Genomic DNA, 18,560 nt, shown 5'->3' on the forward strand with positions numbered 1-18,560 from the left:
GCCAGGGGGAGATATAAAAGGTTTCAAAAGTTATCCTTGCAATAACAGTTTGTAAACAGATTTATAGTTCTTTAAATCTTTTTTCATCTTTCACTAAAATCACTGACTTTACCTAGTTCATATTTTTTTTAACCATAAGTGCAAAAACATAATAACTGCTTCATTTGGTTAGTGTAAACTTTCTTTGCTTTAAAAAAGTACTGATGGTATATGACAGTGTTGTATTCTCTTATGGAGTGTTTAATCTCCTTCCACTGCCGCTGATCATTGGCTTTTGGAGCTAAAAGATATTCCTGGTCATAATCAAATCCCAAAACCACTTTTTTCAGATTAAGAAACTGAGCCACAGAGGTTTCAAATCCAAGATTACATAGCTATTTGATGGCGAAATACTAGAATAAAGGTCTGGCGATTAGTGTATCTTTCAGTAAATTCCCTCATTACTCATTAATGTAAGTAAACTGAACTTCCTCAATCCAAGCTTGTATTGTTTGCAGTAATAGTAACAATAATGAGAATATACTAGCTAACATTTATTGAACTATGACGTAAATGCTCTGTTAACCACTCTCCATTTATCATTTCAGTGCTAATGACTACTCTGTAAGGTAACCAGTGATTTATACCCACTTTCAGTGAAACTGAAACAGTGTATTTAAGCACATTTTGGGTTTCATAATGTGTTTAATACCTCTGCATTCCCTACAGTGTTTAACCTAAAAATAATACTTGTTACTTCCTCATCAACCATGGATGAAATCATAGGGAGGAAAAAATTTATGTATAAGCTATTATGCATTTACTTAACTCTTTTGCTGTGACATTCGGATGTTTTCTTTGTGGCTTGCACTATCAACAACAAAGATGCTTTGTATGCCACATTGTGTAACACTTTGTAAAAATTTTTTTTATGTCATCAATGCCCTTAAATTCTAATTTATCTATACTTAAATCTAATTGATGCCACTTAGTATGTTTTGAGTATTTTTTGCTAAAATTCAATATAATGGTAAATTTATTACCATATAACAAAGGTTTAAAATAAAAATAATGTCATTTATGTACAAAGCAGCTCAAAATGTTATTAAATGCATAAAATATCAACTTTTTATATTTTGTGGATTTTTGACACATTGTGAAAAAATAACTTGAAATCAGTTAACGCAGTGAAAGATATAGTTGAGAAACATATAGCATAGCATGACATGACTTTCTTATTGTCAAAGTATTATGAATGTTTATTGTTGTATTTAGCAATCAGCTTTTTTCTAAATACAAGGATTATAGCAGTAGCTGTAGTACATAAAATAATGAATATATTTTTTGTCACTGTTCTCTAACTACTATTTACAAACATGTCCTGGACAGCCAGACTAATTAGGGGGTTGAGAAAAAAAATATGTTTCCTAGACATTCTCTCCCCCAAATTGCCACCTGGAAGAATAAAATACCAACACACTCCAGGAGATGGCTGGAATAATTTGACAAAAGACTTATTAAATCCTGTGCTCTATGATTCAGACCATGGTTTCTCAATTTCAGCTCTGAACATTTTGGGCCCGATAATTCTTCTATGCCTGGCAGCGTGGCATACTGGTTAACCTGAAAACCTTTCCTCTACAAGCATTTATGCTGGATAATATATAACCTATATACAATAAAACCTTGGATTGCGAGTAATGTGGTTTGTGAGTGTTGTGCAAGACGAGGAAACATTTCTAATACATTTTAATGTAGTAAATGAGTGATGTCTTACAATATGAATAGTTTGTTTCTGGAACAAATTAGGCTCACAAATCAAGGTATTACTATAATTCTAAGTGAATTTCTGAACCTGCAAGAAATGAAAAACAAAAGTATAAAACAAGGAGGAAACTAAAAACTAAAATGGTGAGCAGGCATTCAAACTTGGACAATCCTAATGGGCTGTGGCAACCTCAGTTATCAGTAGGCTTGCCTTTTAGACACCAAGAAGGGATGGGGACAAGAAGGGAGGAATTAGAAAGTGATGTTCAATTTCCCAAAACTCATAGGTTTTAAGGAGTAGTTGAAAGATAAGACTGTTTCAAAAATCTGACCCATTCTTATTTTTTTTAATTTTTTTTTTTTTAGCTGAGCCATCCTGCTACCTGTTGGCAGCTCAGCGGCTGCTCAGCTCGGGCTGGACTCGAACCGCTGTTGCTCAGAGCTCAAACTCTTGAGCGAGCTCTTAACCAACTGAGCCACTCGGCCGGCCCTAACCCATTCTTGATTTAATAAAGAAGCTTCTTTGTTTTGGCCTTGATGGGAAAGAGGGAGGGTGCTTTCTGTGAGAATATGTAACTATAGTCCTGTTATCACTCAGATTTAATTTTCCTGCATGGTTTTAGGAGCCACTAAGCAGCAAGTCAACTTAAAATGTGATCCTCGGTGGACTGATTACATCTCTGGATCTGTAGTAGTAAACACAGATATTTGCTGTGACATATATCTTCAACTCTGGCAATGCGTTTGAAAAAGAAAGTCTTGTGAAATATAAACTCAGAATCCAAAATTACCAAGAACTTGAAAATAATCCACCAAGAGCAGGAGTTAACACTGACCTCTAATAGTTGATTTAGACTCCTAAAATTTCAGATAATGTAATTATCAGAAACAGTATAAAATGACCATGTTTAAAATTATTAAACAAGAAGAAGGTTGAGTTGAAAATATGAGAGAGGCACAGATAGTGTGAATAAAAACTAGATAATTTAGAAAAGAAAAATATAATCTTTGGAGGTCAGAAGTCATCGAATGGATTAAATATCAGATTAGACATGACTGAAGATACTGTTAGTTAACTCGAAGGTGGAAATAAAGAAATTATACAGAATGCGGCATTGAAAATCGAGATGAAAATGTGAAATACAGGCCAATAGACCTGGACACTAGAATGAGACAATTCTATATATGTCTAATAAGACTCTCAGAAGGAGAAACTAGGAGAGAGGCAATATTTAGAGATTATTTTTATAAATCACAAAATTGATGCAAGATGTGAATCTTCAGATTTAAGAATCATAAATTCTGAACAGGAAAAATAAACCTAAATCTCTTAAATAGATACATTGTGGTGAAACCCCAGTGTGCTAGAGACACACATAAACTTTGAAAAGCATCCCAAGGGAAAAGAAATTTAATAACATGATTTACCAACATTAATGTTAGCTTTTCAGTTTCCCATACTTGGTAATGAAGATGTCAAGGATAAAGAAAATTATTTGTTCTTGAACATTTATTATATTTAAGGCACTGTGCTAGGCTATCTGATATTCTCTTCTTTTAAGGCCATACCATCTAGTGAGCCAGCCCTTTCCGACCAAAATGAGTTAGTGAATCTTGTCAGACTATATCCATAAACTGTAAGTTCTTCAATAATCTAACCAGGCTCCCTCGTTTCCAAATGAAAAGATTTATTTTTCTAGTGCCTTAGACATGTACAGAAATGTCAAAATTCCCTCACTTGTAAACATTAACATTGTAATCAAAGTTAAGTAAGTAAGCTTGAAGAGGAGCAGGTTAATTCTTAATAATACACAATAGTTTCCCAGCAGTGTACATGGTTAATATGATAAAGGTATGTAGGAGTGAAACTGTGATTCATAGAATTTTAGAGTTAGAAGCAAATTTTATTTTGTTAATCTTTATATTAAGAATTGTGTCATAAACTCCGTGGCAGAATATATTGCCTTAAATTAAGACATCTTTTTATCATCCTGTTAGTATGAAGCTGAGTCTACTTGTTAGATGTTTATTTGCCAATGTTGATGTTAAAAAAAGTTAAGAATCAGAGAAACAGATCTGTAATACAAGCTGGTCAGTAAATGTTTGTGGACTTTCTTTTTGCTAATTTGGGCTGGGATCTCTGATATGCAAGTGAGGTGGAACAATGAAAAGTAAGACTTTGTTTTTGCTCCTTATGAATACTTAAAGTTCAAGTCTGTCATCTAAACATCACTGTGAACTACAATTTTAAGATTACTTTTTATTTCACACTATTTAATTGGTTATAGTTCAGTGGTTATATTTTATATTCTGTTGAAAATACTAACTGATAATTTTACCCAGATATTTTGGCTTAATTCAATCCTAGAATGTCACTTCATTTGCTTTTCCATGTTAAAAACAACAAAATCATTATAAACAACAATAACAAAACAACCACTCCTTTTGAAGTTTGCTCTCCTCCTATCTGCTTGTGTTATCAGAGGGAGCCATTTGCAATTTTTGTCACCTACTGAGTCTTAGAACTAGCTCCCTTTTTTGTTATACCTCTTTATTTGTTCTTGCCTACTCAGCCACGTTGGCTCACACTTCCACTTTCTTCTTATGTGATAAATCTTCTCTCCCTTTATTCTTCCCCTGAAATGCTTACCTTTTACTATAATATCAACCACTTGGAAGTGCTTTGCTGTTGTTCTTTTGTGTAATGTTCCTTGATAACTCTGCTAAGATGGCTATTTCCTCAATGCAAAGTTTAAAAGAATTTACCTCTTCCCTCTTTCAGAAACCTTCATGATTAGTTTGCTGTCCTGTGATGATGTTCTTTTTGTGTATGTAGTGTGAGTCCTGGTTGCTTGAGTGCCCTGAATGACCTGTTTTTTTATTTTATTAAAGAATAGTTTTGCAAGGCTTGTAACAAAATGGGTAGTCCTCTGGGCCCCTGTTATCGTCACTGCTTTTGTATAGACAGTCATTTTCAGCATATTCTTAGATATTTACCTCTCAATTTCTAAAAAATATATTGTCATTTGTTTATCTTCCATATTTAGATACTATCTATATACTTTCTACTACCACAAATTTAGTGTCTTAAAACAACGTAAATTTATTTTCTTATAGTTCTGTAGTTTAGAAGTCTGAAATGAGTGTCAAATTAAAATCAAGATGTTTTTATGGCTGTGTTCCTTTTTGAAGCCTCTCGAAGAGAGTCCATTTCCTGGCCTTTTCCACCTATAGGCCACCTGCATTCCTTGGCCTGTGGCTTTCATCCCCCATCTTCAAAGCCAGCAACATAGCATTTCTATGACAGTGCTTCTGTCATCACATGTCTTTCTGTGACTCTCCTCTTCTGCCTTCTTCTTTCATTTTTAAGGACCCTGGTGATTACATTGGATCCAACAAGATAATACAGAATAAACTCCCTATTTCAAATCAGCTGATTAGCAACCTTAATTCCATCTGTAACCTCAGTTCTCCTTTGCCATGTAAAGTGACATATTCACAGGTCCTGCTATTAAGATGTGGACATCTTTGGGGAGAAGGGACATTACTTTGCCTACCAAATAGGATTTTTAGCTTTTAGGGCCAACATTCATTTGTCTCTATCTCCACTCTTCCTTCCTCATGAATTATCTAATATAATTCTATCACAATTTTTACTTAAGTTTCTATTCATTATTAATGTAATATGGCTGTGTACCTTTGAATTATACTTCCATTAATTATTTTTTCTTATGCAGCTTTTATTCTTAGAGTTAATAATTACCTTTATCATTAGCTCTGCTTTCTTTTTCTTGGATTAGCCACTTTCCACAGAGAGAAATCCTTCCATTTCCTTCCTGGAGGTCATAAGCCTGGCACTTAGAGCTCTTAGAGAGTAAAGAAAAGGAGATCTCATTATTGAGTACGTATACTCTGTGTAGAGTTTTAGACATCCCCCATTTTTAGCATGGACCCTTTGGTTATATCCCTTAGTCCAAAGTTCTTCTGATATAACCTTTCCAGAGTGTATCTTTCAGTCTTTTACCAGAAAGAATGTGGGGTAGTTGCATGGCTGCATGAATTAAGGGAAAGGACCCAGACTTTCAGTCACTCTTCATCTTTTTAGCCTCATCTGCGTTCCTGCCATCTGAACTGCCCAGTTCCTTGAATTTTTGTTTCCAGGGCTTGTTGCAGATCAACTTGCCTCTTTGTTTAGTTACCCATGGGTACTTTTCTCTGTTCTACTAAGTCATCTCTTTGCTACTTTTTCATCAAATATTCATCTTCCAAAATTTTGATGGCAGTTTTTGCCTTTTTGAGAGCTACACATCCTGCTCTTGTGTTTCTTTTCATTTTCACTTCTTTGTTGATTTAGGGCCCTAAATTTTTTTCTTAGCCTTTTGGTGGTGAAGGGGGGAACAGAGGTAAATTTACATATGGTTTGATTCCTTAATCTTTTAATTCTACACAGATATACAGGTGATTGTCATTAGTTCATTTTTTAAATTTGTAGATGATAATTACAGGCGAATCTTAAGTTCATCACTCAACACTGGAGATTTGACACTGAGGGTTAAAGTCTCAGTGAGGGTGAAAGAATTATGGTGGGCAAGAAAGTTGGTAGAAAAAGAATCAGTCATGGTTAATGGTTTACCATAGGACTAAGAATATGTGTTAGAAGTTTATATTTTTCAGACAAGTACTACCAGGGGAAGAAATAGCAGTGCATTATTTTATATTAAATTATATTACAAAACTTTGGTAGTTTTAGATTATTTCATTAATAGAGTATACGATGTAAAATTATTTCAATTGCACTGCCCTTGGGATTCCTTCTTCCCTTTCTCGAGCAGACTAGGACAGCACTGTTTGAATAAATATGTGCGAGTGCTTTATAAAGGCAGTATTTCAAATGTCACTGTCTTTATGATTGCCTCATTGGCTCATGCCAGCTGACTATACATCTTATCAAAATACTGTATCTCCAAATTAAATTCTGTATAAAGTTCAGCTGATTTCTTAGAGTTAAATACCTTGAACAGTATATGGTATTTTGGCCTCCACATGTAACAATAATAAATAGTAGCTTGCCTTAAACTACCCAATTACTACATGAGTAATGCTGCCTATATCCAAAGCTGTGCTTTTTTAGTTTCAGAGCTTTTGCTCTTTTTGTTTCACCTGTTGAATCCCTAACAAGAGGTTTCCTTGCACAATTTCAGGAAGCAGCATTCATGTAGAATGCAATGTGAATGGTGCCCCGAGTTGTGTAATGCCAAGACTTGCTCCTCTACCTGTATAGTGCTTACATTTGAGGCGTTTTACAAGTTCTGGTTTGAAGGTGGAGTGGAACGAAACCAAGTTTATTTTTTATTAAGACTTTTTTTTAAAGAGCAGTTTTAGGTTCACAGCAAAATTGAGGGGAAGGTACAGAGATTTCCCGTATGCCTTCTGCCCCCCTTGCCCCCCACACCTGCATAGCCTCCCTCAGTATCAACAGCTCCCGTCCGAGTGGTGCATTTACCATTGATGAACCTACACTGACAGGTTGTAATCACCCAAACTCCACAGTGTACATTACCAAGATTGTTTGTACTAGCAACTTTTCTCCATTGTTGAAGTCTATTAAGAAATAAATATAATTTGTTTTTTTAAATCTGAGCTTGTGGTATTAAGAATAAATTACTTTATAAAAAAGCTTCTCTTAAATTGTGCATAATGCTATTTAGTTATTAAAACAAAATTTAAAATATGTGAGCTATGTAATGATGATAAAAATGTGAACTAAGTTCTTCGTAGTATTAGTCTAAAACCAAGATGCTTTATATAGGTACATGAGATTTCTATTAGATGAGGTTTTAGGCAGCTTCTTCTGATAAGAGTCATATATAATATGAATTAGATATTAACAAAGACCCACCATTTGCGATTCAAGGTAGAGTCCTAAGCTTTGTAAACTGAAAAAAGTAGTGTTAGAAAATAATTTAAAAACAAACCCATTTTGGCCTGTTCATATTCATTTGCTTTTGCATCTGCCGGAAACTGATTCAGTTCTTTTGGTTCCAAATACCATCAGATCAGCAATCCTTGAGAGTATCTTTCAGTAGCTGTTGTCTGCTAACCACTATCTTGGTTCTTTATATTTTTGCAGCATTGGCGTAGAATGAGAGTTTGACTGTGGGGGCTTGAAAGGTAGGGGAGGGTATTATTCCATTTTGTATCCCTCTCATCATTTAACATAATGATTGGAGCAGGGTAAATTACCCACTAATTATAACTTCCTGCCATCACAGTGGATGTTAAATATGTAGGGTAGCTCAGCTTCCTTTCTTACAGGGACAAATGTGATCCAGGTCTTGTCACTTTGTGACTTGAACCTTTAGCAAAATCTTTATTTCTCTGAGTATTGGTTATCCCATATCTAGAATAGAATAGTCATAACTGCTTCTGTTTTTTGGGGTTGGTTGTGTGATGAATAAATAACATAAACTAGGCATAGTGCATGGCACTTAGTACTCAGTGAATGTTAGGTGCTACTACGTTTATTAAGGATTGTTGAAATTGTTTAATTTTCTGAGATACTGCTTCTTAAGTTTTTTGAGTTACGGGTTTTGGGAATCTGATAAAATCAGAAAAAAACATAAATACACAACATTTTAGACTCCTGCTTTGAAGATAATACAATAGATACCACTTCAAATGGAAACAAAACGGGTGGTGAATACTGGAAAACAGCAACCAATCAATACATGATTTATATAACAGCCAAATAAAAATTAGTAAATTAATAGTTCCCTCTGAAGTAAGGGTTAGTATGTGAGGAGGTGTTTCTTTAGATGATGTCCTTTAACCTTTTGCACATCATGTAGTGTGTCAATTAAACTGCAGATTCCTGGGGTGCATCTCAGGAAGCTTCTTGAACACACTAAAGTTTGAGATAAAAGATTTTCAAAATAATGTTTAATATATTTATCATGGGAAGTTGATGGTTTCTTAATTATTCATACATAGCTTTGCTTAAAGGAGGTTCAAATAAGAAGGATAGTATATATTAGATCAAAATGTGACATAGGGAAAAGAAGGGAAATTATGTTGATAGATGTTTATGAATATAGACAAAATGAGTGGTAAAGTCTGTGATGGGATCAAACTGTATGAAACACTTACACTAAGTATGGGACTTTGAGTAAAAATTACTTGACACCTCTAATCCATTGTATCTTAATCTGAAAATGAGGATAATAAACATCTTTATTATAGGCCTGTTGTAAGGATTGAATGAGAAATGTGCATAACACATAATTCCACAGTAAATATTAGTTGATTAGTGTTCTTCATCATCATTATCCTTTTAGTGGTCTGCAGCATTGTCAGTATCATGTTCTTAAAGTTTCTCTGCCTGTTTAATTGCACCTACTCTTCAGGGCCAAAATGAGTATCTCCCCTTTGATTTAAGTTTTCTCTACCATTTATTTCATGGTAATTATTCCCTTCTGTGCTTTTATGCCCTTCTCCAAGTAGCATAGAGATGTTAATATCGACTTTTTTCGTTAATTGATGTAGAATCCTTTTGATTTCTTTTACCTACACATGGGATGGCAGTTTTGCTTATAAGATAATGCATTTTAACTTAGGAGCTGTTTCGAGCTATCTTGTTTCTCTCTCCTCACCCACCTGATCAAGATATTTTGTAGAGTCTGTTTACTGTGGAAGTTTCCTGTTTAAATGTCTCTGCCTAAATGAAACTCAACTTATTAGTTAAATTTGTTTCAAAAATAAAAATCTTTCTTTACATTTTAAAACCAAATATGATTTTTAACGTCTCCTGTTTTTTTAAATAAATATTGGCTTAAAATATTTACTTTTATTTCTTGAGCTTGACTAATCAAGAGCTGACTACATATGTATAATTATGAGCGTTCAACCCATTTATTTTAAAATTGCATCCTTTCACCTCCTAAACACTAAACTATGAAACCTAATGCAAATACTGTAAGAACATCTGAGGTAGATAATTAAAGTATAATTAAATTTAAATGCCTTGGTGAAGCAGTATAAAAATTATTTAAATTCAATCGGCTAGTACATTTGCAGTTTTCTTTTATTAGGTGTGAAATCTAAGAATCCCCTGCCAACTCTTGAGGGCTCAATCCAGAATGTTGAATTGAAGTATTGCAGCACATCATTGGTCAAATGTGCCTCTGGGACCGTGGGATCAATAAAAATTTGTGCCAAAGCCCCAGGTATGTGCAGCTGGACCGTGTAAAACTTTATTGCCTGTATAGGAGAATTGGCCTTGCATTTTACAAGGAACGTTACTGAAACAAGAATTTACTCATTGTTCCTATGAATCAGAGGTTTTAAATTTTTTTATTTTTCTTAAAAATTTTTATTAATTGTGCCAGGATGATACTTCTTAACTTTAATAAATTAATTTTTATTTAAAGAAAAAAGCTACATAGTTTTAAGAATGGTTACGAAGGAGAGAAATTAAAGGAAAGTTTTTTATCCTTTTTGGGAAAATAAGAGGTATAGATGTACATGACACCTAAAAATTAAATTAAAATGTTGATAGTATAATAAAATTAAACAGAAAAACCCAGCTATTTTTCAATTTGAAGTTGTAATTGACTTCACCTTCCTACCAATACTTTGTTTTATAATATTTCCATTAAACTATTTGTAGTTTAATTTTTGCAGTGCAAATTTAATTTCTAGATAAGTTTAAAGAGGTACAGATTCCATTGAATATTTAAAACACAGTGTGCTTAAGTTGTTTAATAGGCTTTCCTGAATATATTCTACATTGATTAGCTAAATATTAAAACTTAATATTTTAAGAATTGAAAGTGTTTTTAATTTTATCAGTCATGTTTTTAAGGTATAACTAAATGTACAGCTAACATTCCCAAATAAAATGGAAATGTTACGTTAGTATTTTAAGATCAAGCATCCTCAAGCTACTCCTATATTTTATTTTATAAGATTTTTTTCATTAATGTTTCTGTTTAGGTGACAGTGGAAAAGAGAAGTTGATTCCGTTGCTTCAAGGTCCCTCTGACACTAAAGACCTTCATAGCAGCAAGTGGCTCAATGAGAGTAGAAAGCCAGAATCCCTCTTAGCTCCAGATTTGATAGCCTTCACAGTCCAAGTTCCCCAGAATATGGACTACTGCCACAATTTTGGTAAGTACAAAGTTATCATTATTCACTTACATAGTATTTTCTTTTCCAGTAAGGCTTTTAAAATTGGACCTTTTAAAAACATTTGTGTCCATTATACTCTCTGCAGTTGTGCTCTTTGAAAATACACATGAAGTATTTTGTATCATTTTTGATAAATGACGTGTTTATAAGCAATAATGATTTTATTTTGAGAGATAATTCAGTAGTATGTATAATCATCTCAGATTCATATCAACCAAATCCAACTGAATTTTAAAATGTACCATATCGTGTAATACATAGAAAGGAGGAAAAGAAATTTAAAACACTGGAGAGGAAATATTTTTCATAGGATAGTAGTACTTTGTCATCCACAGTTTGCCATATTAAAATTAGGTGTTTGGGCTTTCCGTAGTGGTTTTTTTTTTTTTTGGGGGGGGGTTTCCCAAAGAGTGTATTCAGGCAGACCAGGGAACAGGGAGGCCCTGCATCTAAAAGAAGGTGTTGGGCCTCCTGGTGGTGAAGCATGGCTTGTGCTGGCCCCTAAGGACCCAGTGGGGCAGCGGGAAGTTGATCTTGGGAGTTGTGGAACTGCTTTACTGCTGGCCACCGGCAATTGCTGGCCGCAATCTCCTCCTCCTTCCTGATTTGGATTGAGCGGGCAGCGCCATAGCGCCGGGTGACCAGGTCCCGGTACTCCTGGTACATGTAGGTGCCGCTGTGGGAGTCTTAGCGCACCCAGATGCCAGAGTTCTTCACCCACAGGGGGTATTTCTCAAATACCCGCCCACAGGAGACAATTTCCCCTGAAGACGTCTTCATCTTCTTCAGCTGACACACAAAGTACCAGAAGCGAGACTTGGTGACAACAAATGGTTAGGCGCGGAGATCTGGTGGAGGGGTGGGCAGGCAGTGCTCCACCACCTTGTGCTCGCAGTGTGCCGGAGGGCCTTCACAGCACTCTAGGTGTTCGCCACCACCCACAAAAGGGGCCCTCTGTATGTTTGCAAAAACGAAAAGATGCTGATGGTGGAACCAAGAAAAAAACTCAGAGGTTAAGTTCGGATTTCTTAGACTTACATTCTTTTCTAACAGCATTTTGCCTGTAATTTATTTCATTTTATTCAGCACCATAATAGCAGAGCCAAACCTCTCATGTTGAGAGGTGACATCAGAAAGATCAATGAAAACTGGAGGAAAAGGTATGCTTAGTTGAGACCAATATTAGCAGTATGTGGTTAGTAAAGCCAAGGTGGTCAGTCTATGAGTCTAGAAATAAGATATCTTTATACTGATTTCCTGAAGGGGAGGCTGAATTTTTTCTTTAGAAATAATCGGCTAGTGAGGAAGTGGTTTCAAATTGTTGCCTAAGAGTAGAGCTCCATTAACATTTAACAGGTATTGTATCTTATAGAAAATACGTTAAACATTACACTAAGCTCAAAGAAGAAACCATGAAAAGAGTTGTAATTAACTGACTAGAGAGAGAGTATATGGAGGTGAATATTCAAAGTAGTGCAGGGATACAGAAAACATTTGAAAGATGAATTTTGTTACATTAGAAACTGGAAATTAGTATTTTGAAAGATAAATCTGAGGACCCACTGTCAACACGCTGGTAAAGACAACACTTCTTAAAAGGAAGTTATCTGCCTGTTGAGTATGAAACCGTAAGGAAAAATTGAGAGGAAGATGCCAAAACCCAAACTAAGACTGCCAATGGATATGATTTTACTAATCTTAGGCTTTGTGGGTCATATGGTCTCTCTATCTCAGCTATTCAGTTTTGCTGTTATAGCACAAGAATAGCCATAAACAATATGTAAATGAATGGGTGTAACTGTATTGCAATAAAACTTTAAATTAAAAAAATCAGGAGGTGGGCCAGATTTAACTTATGTGGTTTACCTACCCGTTTTAGAGAGAAGAGATTGGTGGTTAAATAAACGTAACAGTTTTGTTAATGTCTATTTAATGGTGTTCCTTTAATATGCTATTTGGTAAACTCCTTTATATAATTATCCATATAGTAGTTTTTGATAGGTTTTGTTTTCAGATAATTAAATCATTGAAATGTTATTAAAATGTCCAAACGGGTCAGAATTTTGATACCTAAGAAGGGAGTAAGCTTATTTATATCTACCACATATTCTTAAGTTGGACCAGGGACTCGGTGTCTTTTGTTTTGCCATATACACAGTTAGAATGAGTTAATGAGTCAAGATCATTTAAATAACAATCAGATCTTATAACACTATTCATATTTTCTTTGTAGTTTAAATGCATTTCTAAGGTCACAAAAATGTATTTGCATTTCTAACCTACTTTATGGACCTAGAAGTACAGTATTATAAAAAATTATACCTATGATATTTCTAGGGCAGTTTTACATTTTTTCTTGTTAAAGAAATTCACCTAGTCTTCAACACTAATGTTTTGTTTAGTGATATGTTTATGAATTTATATGTAAAATTTAATGTGATCATGTATTTGGTGCTTTGAAAATACTCCTTTGGGCATGTTTTAATCCTAAAATGTAATATGTTTTTACTTAAACTACATTCACATACTTTATTTGGGTCATTTTTAAATTTAAATTTTCCATTCACCTTGGTACTGCCACCTACATTCATGGCTTAGGTATTTATGATATGGTTATGAGAAAGCTTGTAAGTATTAATTTTTAAAGCCAGTTTAAAAATAATATTGATTAATCTTATGTTCCTGTAACAATAACAAGATTTAATTAGAGGGTGTGTGTTTATGTGTGTGTGTGTGTGTTTGTGTGTATATATAAATATATAACTGATGCTATAGACAAATTATAAGTAAATTTTAAATGAAAAAAATAAATAATTTATTAACAGTCTGTCAAGACTTTACTATAATATCACTGTTTCAGCAAGTACTTTCCCGGCCACTGTATATAAATTTTTTTTCCTCTTTTTTTCTCACACATGTCCATGCACACACACATGCACACACATTGACACACATTTCTTATTTTCCCTACTCCTCTTTAGTTTTTCTTAGTACTTATCAGAGTCCACCATACTATATATATTTTGGGTTTGTCTTGTTGATTTTTTTCCTGCTATTAGAATTTATGCTTCAGTTGGTTAGGAGTTTTTGGCTTCTTTGGTCACTCACTGCTGTATTCCCAGTGTCCAGAACAATATCCCACATATCCTACGCCATCACCAGACATTTAACGATTGAATGAGCAAGTGAGTGATGATTATATTTACTTTTTTTTTTTTTTTTTGGTTTTTGAGGTTGGAGCACCAAAGGGAAATGACACAGGAGTTTTTCCTAATGTTAAAAAAAAAAAAGAAAGAAAAGAAGATGCTGGGTAGTTAAACTCTTAGGTGAACAATTAAAGGGAAGCACAAGTAATCACTGCTACCTATTTCACAGACAGGTGCTCAGGTGAGGTTGTTAATGAACTTTCCCCTTGTATTTATAGAATTTGAGAGGTATTTGAATGTAGAGTAGTAAGTGATAAGTTTAGTGACTTGAGGCAAATTGTGTATTTTAGAGGAGTTTGGTGGTCATTCTAAACTGGTTTCTGACTATCATGGCATGATGTGTGTAACGACAGTCACCTTTGCACATATGCTCCCAAATTAAAGGCAAGGGATAAAAGTTGGGAGCCAGCAAATGTTGTGGATATCATACAGAAGTCAGTTAGGAAGTAAGTTTTGAAGGAAGCTTAGTTCAGAGAAAGAGGCAGAGTTGTTTGACATTAGACTTCAGAATGTGGGAATGGACAAGCTTTATATTAATAAATGGGAATTAGGTATTTATGTGACCAAAAGAAATATTCATGATATAAGTAAAACTCATTATAAAAATAGTTTACAATTTAAAAGTCACTTTTGTATAAACTGTATATAAAACAAGACTGTTTTCAGCACAGCAAATGTTATTTGTGTCTTACAGAAGCGGAAATAAAAGTCTAGAAATTGTCCAAGTACCTAGCAAGTCAGACTCTGATCTTGAACTTGGGGCTTCTAACTATATAACATTTTCCCATTGTGCTAGGCTGTTTATATTTATCATATAACCTTAGGATCTATATTGTTAAACATTGCATCTCTCAGCTTTAAAAGTCCTTAACTTTAAGATCTCTATTCTTACTTCATATTAAGCATTGTCAAAAGAGCCACACTTTCATGGTGTCACAGAATTGCTTTGTCTTTGAAGTCTCAGTAACTAATTCCCTTTGCACTTTTCCCTAGTCCACCCTTGACTGCATTCTCTACTTGACTGACTAATTACAGTGAAGTAGCTGAATTCTGGGTTCTGAATTCATTCTGTATTCATTGTTACTATTCACAGGAATCATTTAATGACTTGTGTTTCTTACATTTGGATGGATATTGGGGTCAAATAGGGAAACTAGATGCTTCTTTGGCTTCTTTAGAGGTAGAATCACTTAGAGACTAATTATGTGTAATTTATTTTAAAATGGGCTCTAAACTTTTTTTTTCTTTTATCTTTTAAATATAGACTTTGGCTCTTCTTCATGTGCTATATTTTGCCTATGATTTATAGCAGGTTCTGCTTGTTAAAAAGTTCTGAGTCTGTTAATCTTGGTATTAATGTATAAATAAATTTTGGGGTATCTGCTATTTAGGAATATAAAATGATCACAAAGTATTATAAACTAGAATTAAAGGAACTTAGTGGTCATCCATTTCAATTTTCAGTTTCTAAGCCGTTAGGAGCCCTTTTTATGTGTCTTCTCTCTATGTGCTTCAGATATCTTGGCCTTCTTTCAGTTTCTCAGTGGTGATTATACTTTGGCATATGCTGTTTTTTCTGTCTGGGATTCTCACAACCATCCTTATTGTTTCACCTTATACCTGTTTAATTCTAGCTCAGTCTTAAGATCTTAGCTCAATGACTACCTCTTAAAGGAAGCCTTCCCTGATGCTGCCTTTGCCCTACTTCCCATCCCCACATTTGATTAAGTACTTCTGTTACATCCATTTTCATAGTTCACTAGACTTCACTTTCATAGAACTAATGAAGGTGTATATTTATATAATTATGTGATTTGAATGCTCTCTATCTTCACCATTTGACAGTGAGTTCCATGAAGGCAGACTTAGTCACTGTTTGCTTGTCATTTTGTTCCCAGGGCCTTATATTACTTGACATATAGGAAACATTTGAGAAATCATTTGTTAAATGAATGAATTAATGAACGTTTATGACAGATGGTCAATGGTGTGAATGTATTTGACAGACAAATAGTAAGTTCTTAATATGATATATTGTAACCTTCTTCCCTTTTTTCCCCCGTGTTTCTTCTTCCTCTTACTTCTCCTTTTGCATATACCTACCATTGCAGAGAATATCTACCCATATCTGTCTTTGTTAGACAGTTCTATTTACTGTTAGATCCTCTATTCATTGGACTGAAAATTCCATTTCTTGGCCTGGTTTTAGTCTTAAAAGTGACATGAAATAATTAGTCGTAAGTATACCTGACAAAACCCATTATTATCTTATCTTGCTTAACTTTATTTCCCTTTCTCAGTATTCATCCTATTTTTTGGGCATTTACCATAAGACCATACCCCTTCTGTTGAAACCTTAGTCTCTCTTGGCTTCCAGGCATTAAGAGACAACTCTCTGTAAATCTTTTGTGTTTTTCCATATCTCGTTAACCTTTTGTTCTGGACCGTCTCTTCAATGATGTATGTATATTAACAGCCTTGGAAAGTAGATCTAGTATCTTCCTTTGAAGACAATGGAAGACATGCTGCTATTATAAAAAATTTTGTTTCTCAACTTAGGGTTTCTTTCTTATGCATCCCACTGCATGTGCAGGCATCCATCTGGATACATCTTTGTTGTCACTTCTGTGAAACTTGTGGACAAAGGGAATTGATGCAAATATGTTGATATTCATGCAGCTTGCATAAGTGCCATAAGTAATACAATCCTTTGACTCAAGAGTATCTTCTTCAGCATTCATGACTCTCTGTGGTAGGGTAAAATCTTAGGCTCAGAATTCTTGACACCAGAACAATGTAGTTTCATGATTCTCCTTGCCGAACCATCTTCATTTCCCTCCTCAAATATGTTTCTTTCCTTTGTGCCTTAATATAGGTCCTTTCCCAGATTATGTATTGGTCCTTGTCTTTCTATTTGGATGATATAATCAAGCATTCTTGTTTTTAGCAACCAACCATATGTTTATATTTCTCTGTCCATTTATTTTCTGTTGAGATCCAGACTCTAAATTTCAGCCACCTCTTGACCATATCCCTATGTATATTTTAATGGTGCCTAACATTTAAAACTAAACTCAATAAAATTCACCCCCACCCCATTTATTACTCTATTATTTACTATTTCAATTAATGGGAATACTTCCCTCGATTGCTCTCAATTTCATCACTAGCTCAATTGTTCTTTCGTTCTCCCCTGCATATGGTAGCTGTTCCACAAAAGCTTTTTTTTTTCTTTAAAATGAACACTCCATTTTTTTTTTTTTAAGATTTTATTGGGGAATTGGCGAAGGGGAACAGCGCTGGGGAATTGGGGAAAGAGGAACAGACAAGTTGCTGTCCTTTTTGTTCTTCAGTTTATTTGTGGAGGATGTTGCTTCACTGGCCCATGTTGGTATTATCATTGCGCTCTTCCCAGGTGAGGCAGATCGGTCACCAGCCTCTGGATGGCCGCTCATGGTGGCTCTTGGCAGCTCACACCGGCTGCCGGCCACTCACGCTGGCTGCTGGCCACACACAGAAGCTTATGGCAGCCCACTGCAGCAGGAGCTGCAGCCTACGCTGTCGCTGGCAACTCATGGCAGCCCAGCTCCAGGTCTAGTTGTTGTTCATCTTAGCTGTAGAGGGCAGTGTCACTGGCCCTCATATGGGATCTGTACCAGAGTCCTGCTGCTTAGAGCTGGTGTTCCAAGCCAGCTTTTATCCAACGTGCTACTCGGCTGGCCCAAAAGCTTTTTTTTTTTAACTGAATAGTCTATGATAAGCACAATAAATTTGTTTTAGTCATTCCCCGTTATGTGTCTTCAGATTCATTGCCATGCTGATTACTTCCACTACATGTTTGAAAATGTCTCTTTTAAAATTTAGCACAATCTTCCACATAGCACAAAGTACAGAGTGTGTTTCTCAGATTTGTATAGTGAACTTTTATTTAATTATTATTTGTGTTGATTTTATGTGCCACTGGGAACCAGAGTTCTTTTTCACATAAATTACTGTTAAGGCAGTTTTCCATACTTTATATGTCTGCATTAGGTTATAAATTTATATGAAGAACTTCACACTTATTCCTATGAAATGTCATGTAATTGATTTTGGTCTATTAATAAAGAAGATATCTTTTAAAGTATCTGTTTGGCTATAGTTACTTGTATAAGTAGGATGAGATGAACATGCTACTTTTGCTTTTAATATATAAAAAGCAATATAATTATTCTGAGATTAGAAAAGTAGAATTATGTGATTATGATATTATTATAAAATAATGGAAAACAAGTGCTCTAATTAAAATGTCATTTTAATGTAATACAGGTTAAGCTAGCCTTCCTATTTCCAGTGTAATCAGTTTCAGAAATAAAGTTTTTAACTTTAGTAGATTATCATATTAGAAGTTATTTTATATTTTACCCATCAAATATAGGCAGT

At 34.5% G+C, this 18,560-nt stretch overlaps 1 protein-coding gene across 6 annotated transcripts in view; it reads left to right on the forward strand.

The window, feature by feature from the left end:
• VPS13B (vacuolar protein sorting 13 homolog B) overlaps positions 1–18,560 on the forward strand; it is an 810,211-nt gene that overhangs the window by 233,344 nt on the left and 558,307 nt on the right. For all 6 annotated transcript variants that reach the window (XM_019642540.1, XM_019642536.1, XM_019642534.1 and 3 more), the window contains exons 18-19: positions 9,834–9,968; positions 10,738–10,911. In XM_019642540.1, the coding sequence (XP_019498085.1) occupies positions 9,834–9,968; positions 10,738–10,911 (309 nt within the window). The remainder of the gene's footprint in view (positions 1–9,833; positions 9,969–10,737; positions 10,912–18,560) is intronic.

This window comes from Hipposideros armiger, unplaced genomic scaffold (genome assembly GCF_001890085.2).
Source record: "Hipposideros armiger isolate ML-2016 unplaced genomic scaffold, ASM189008v1 scaffold_70, whole genome shotgun sequence".
In the NCBI taxonomy this organism is placed as follows: Eukaryota; Metazoa; Chordata; class Mammalia; order Chiroptera; family Hipposideridae; genus Hipposideros; species Hipposideros armiger.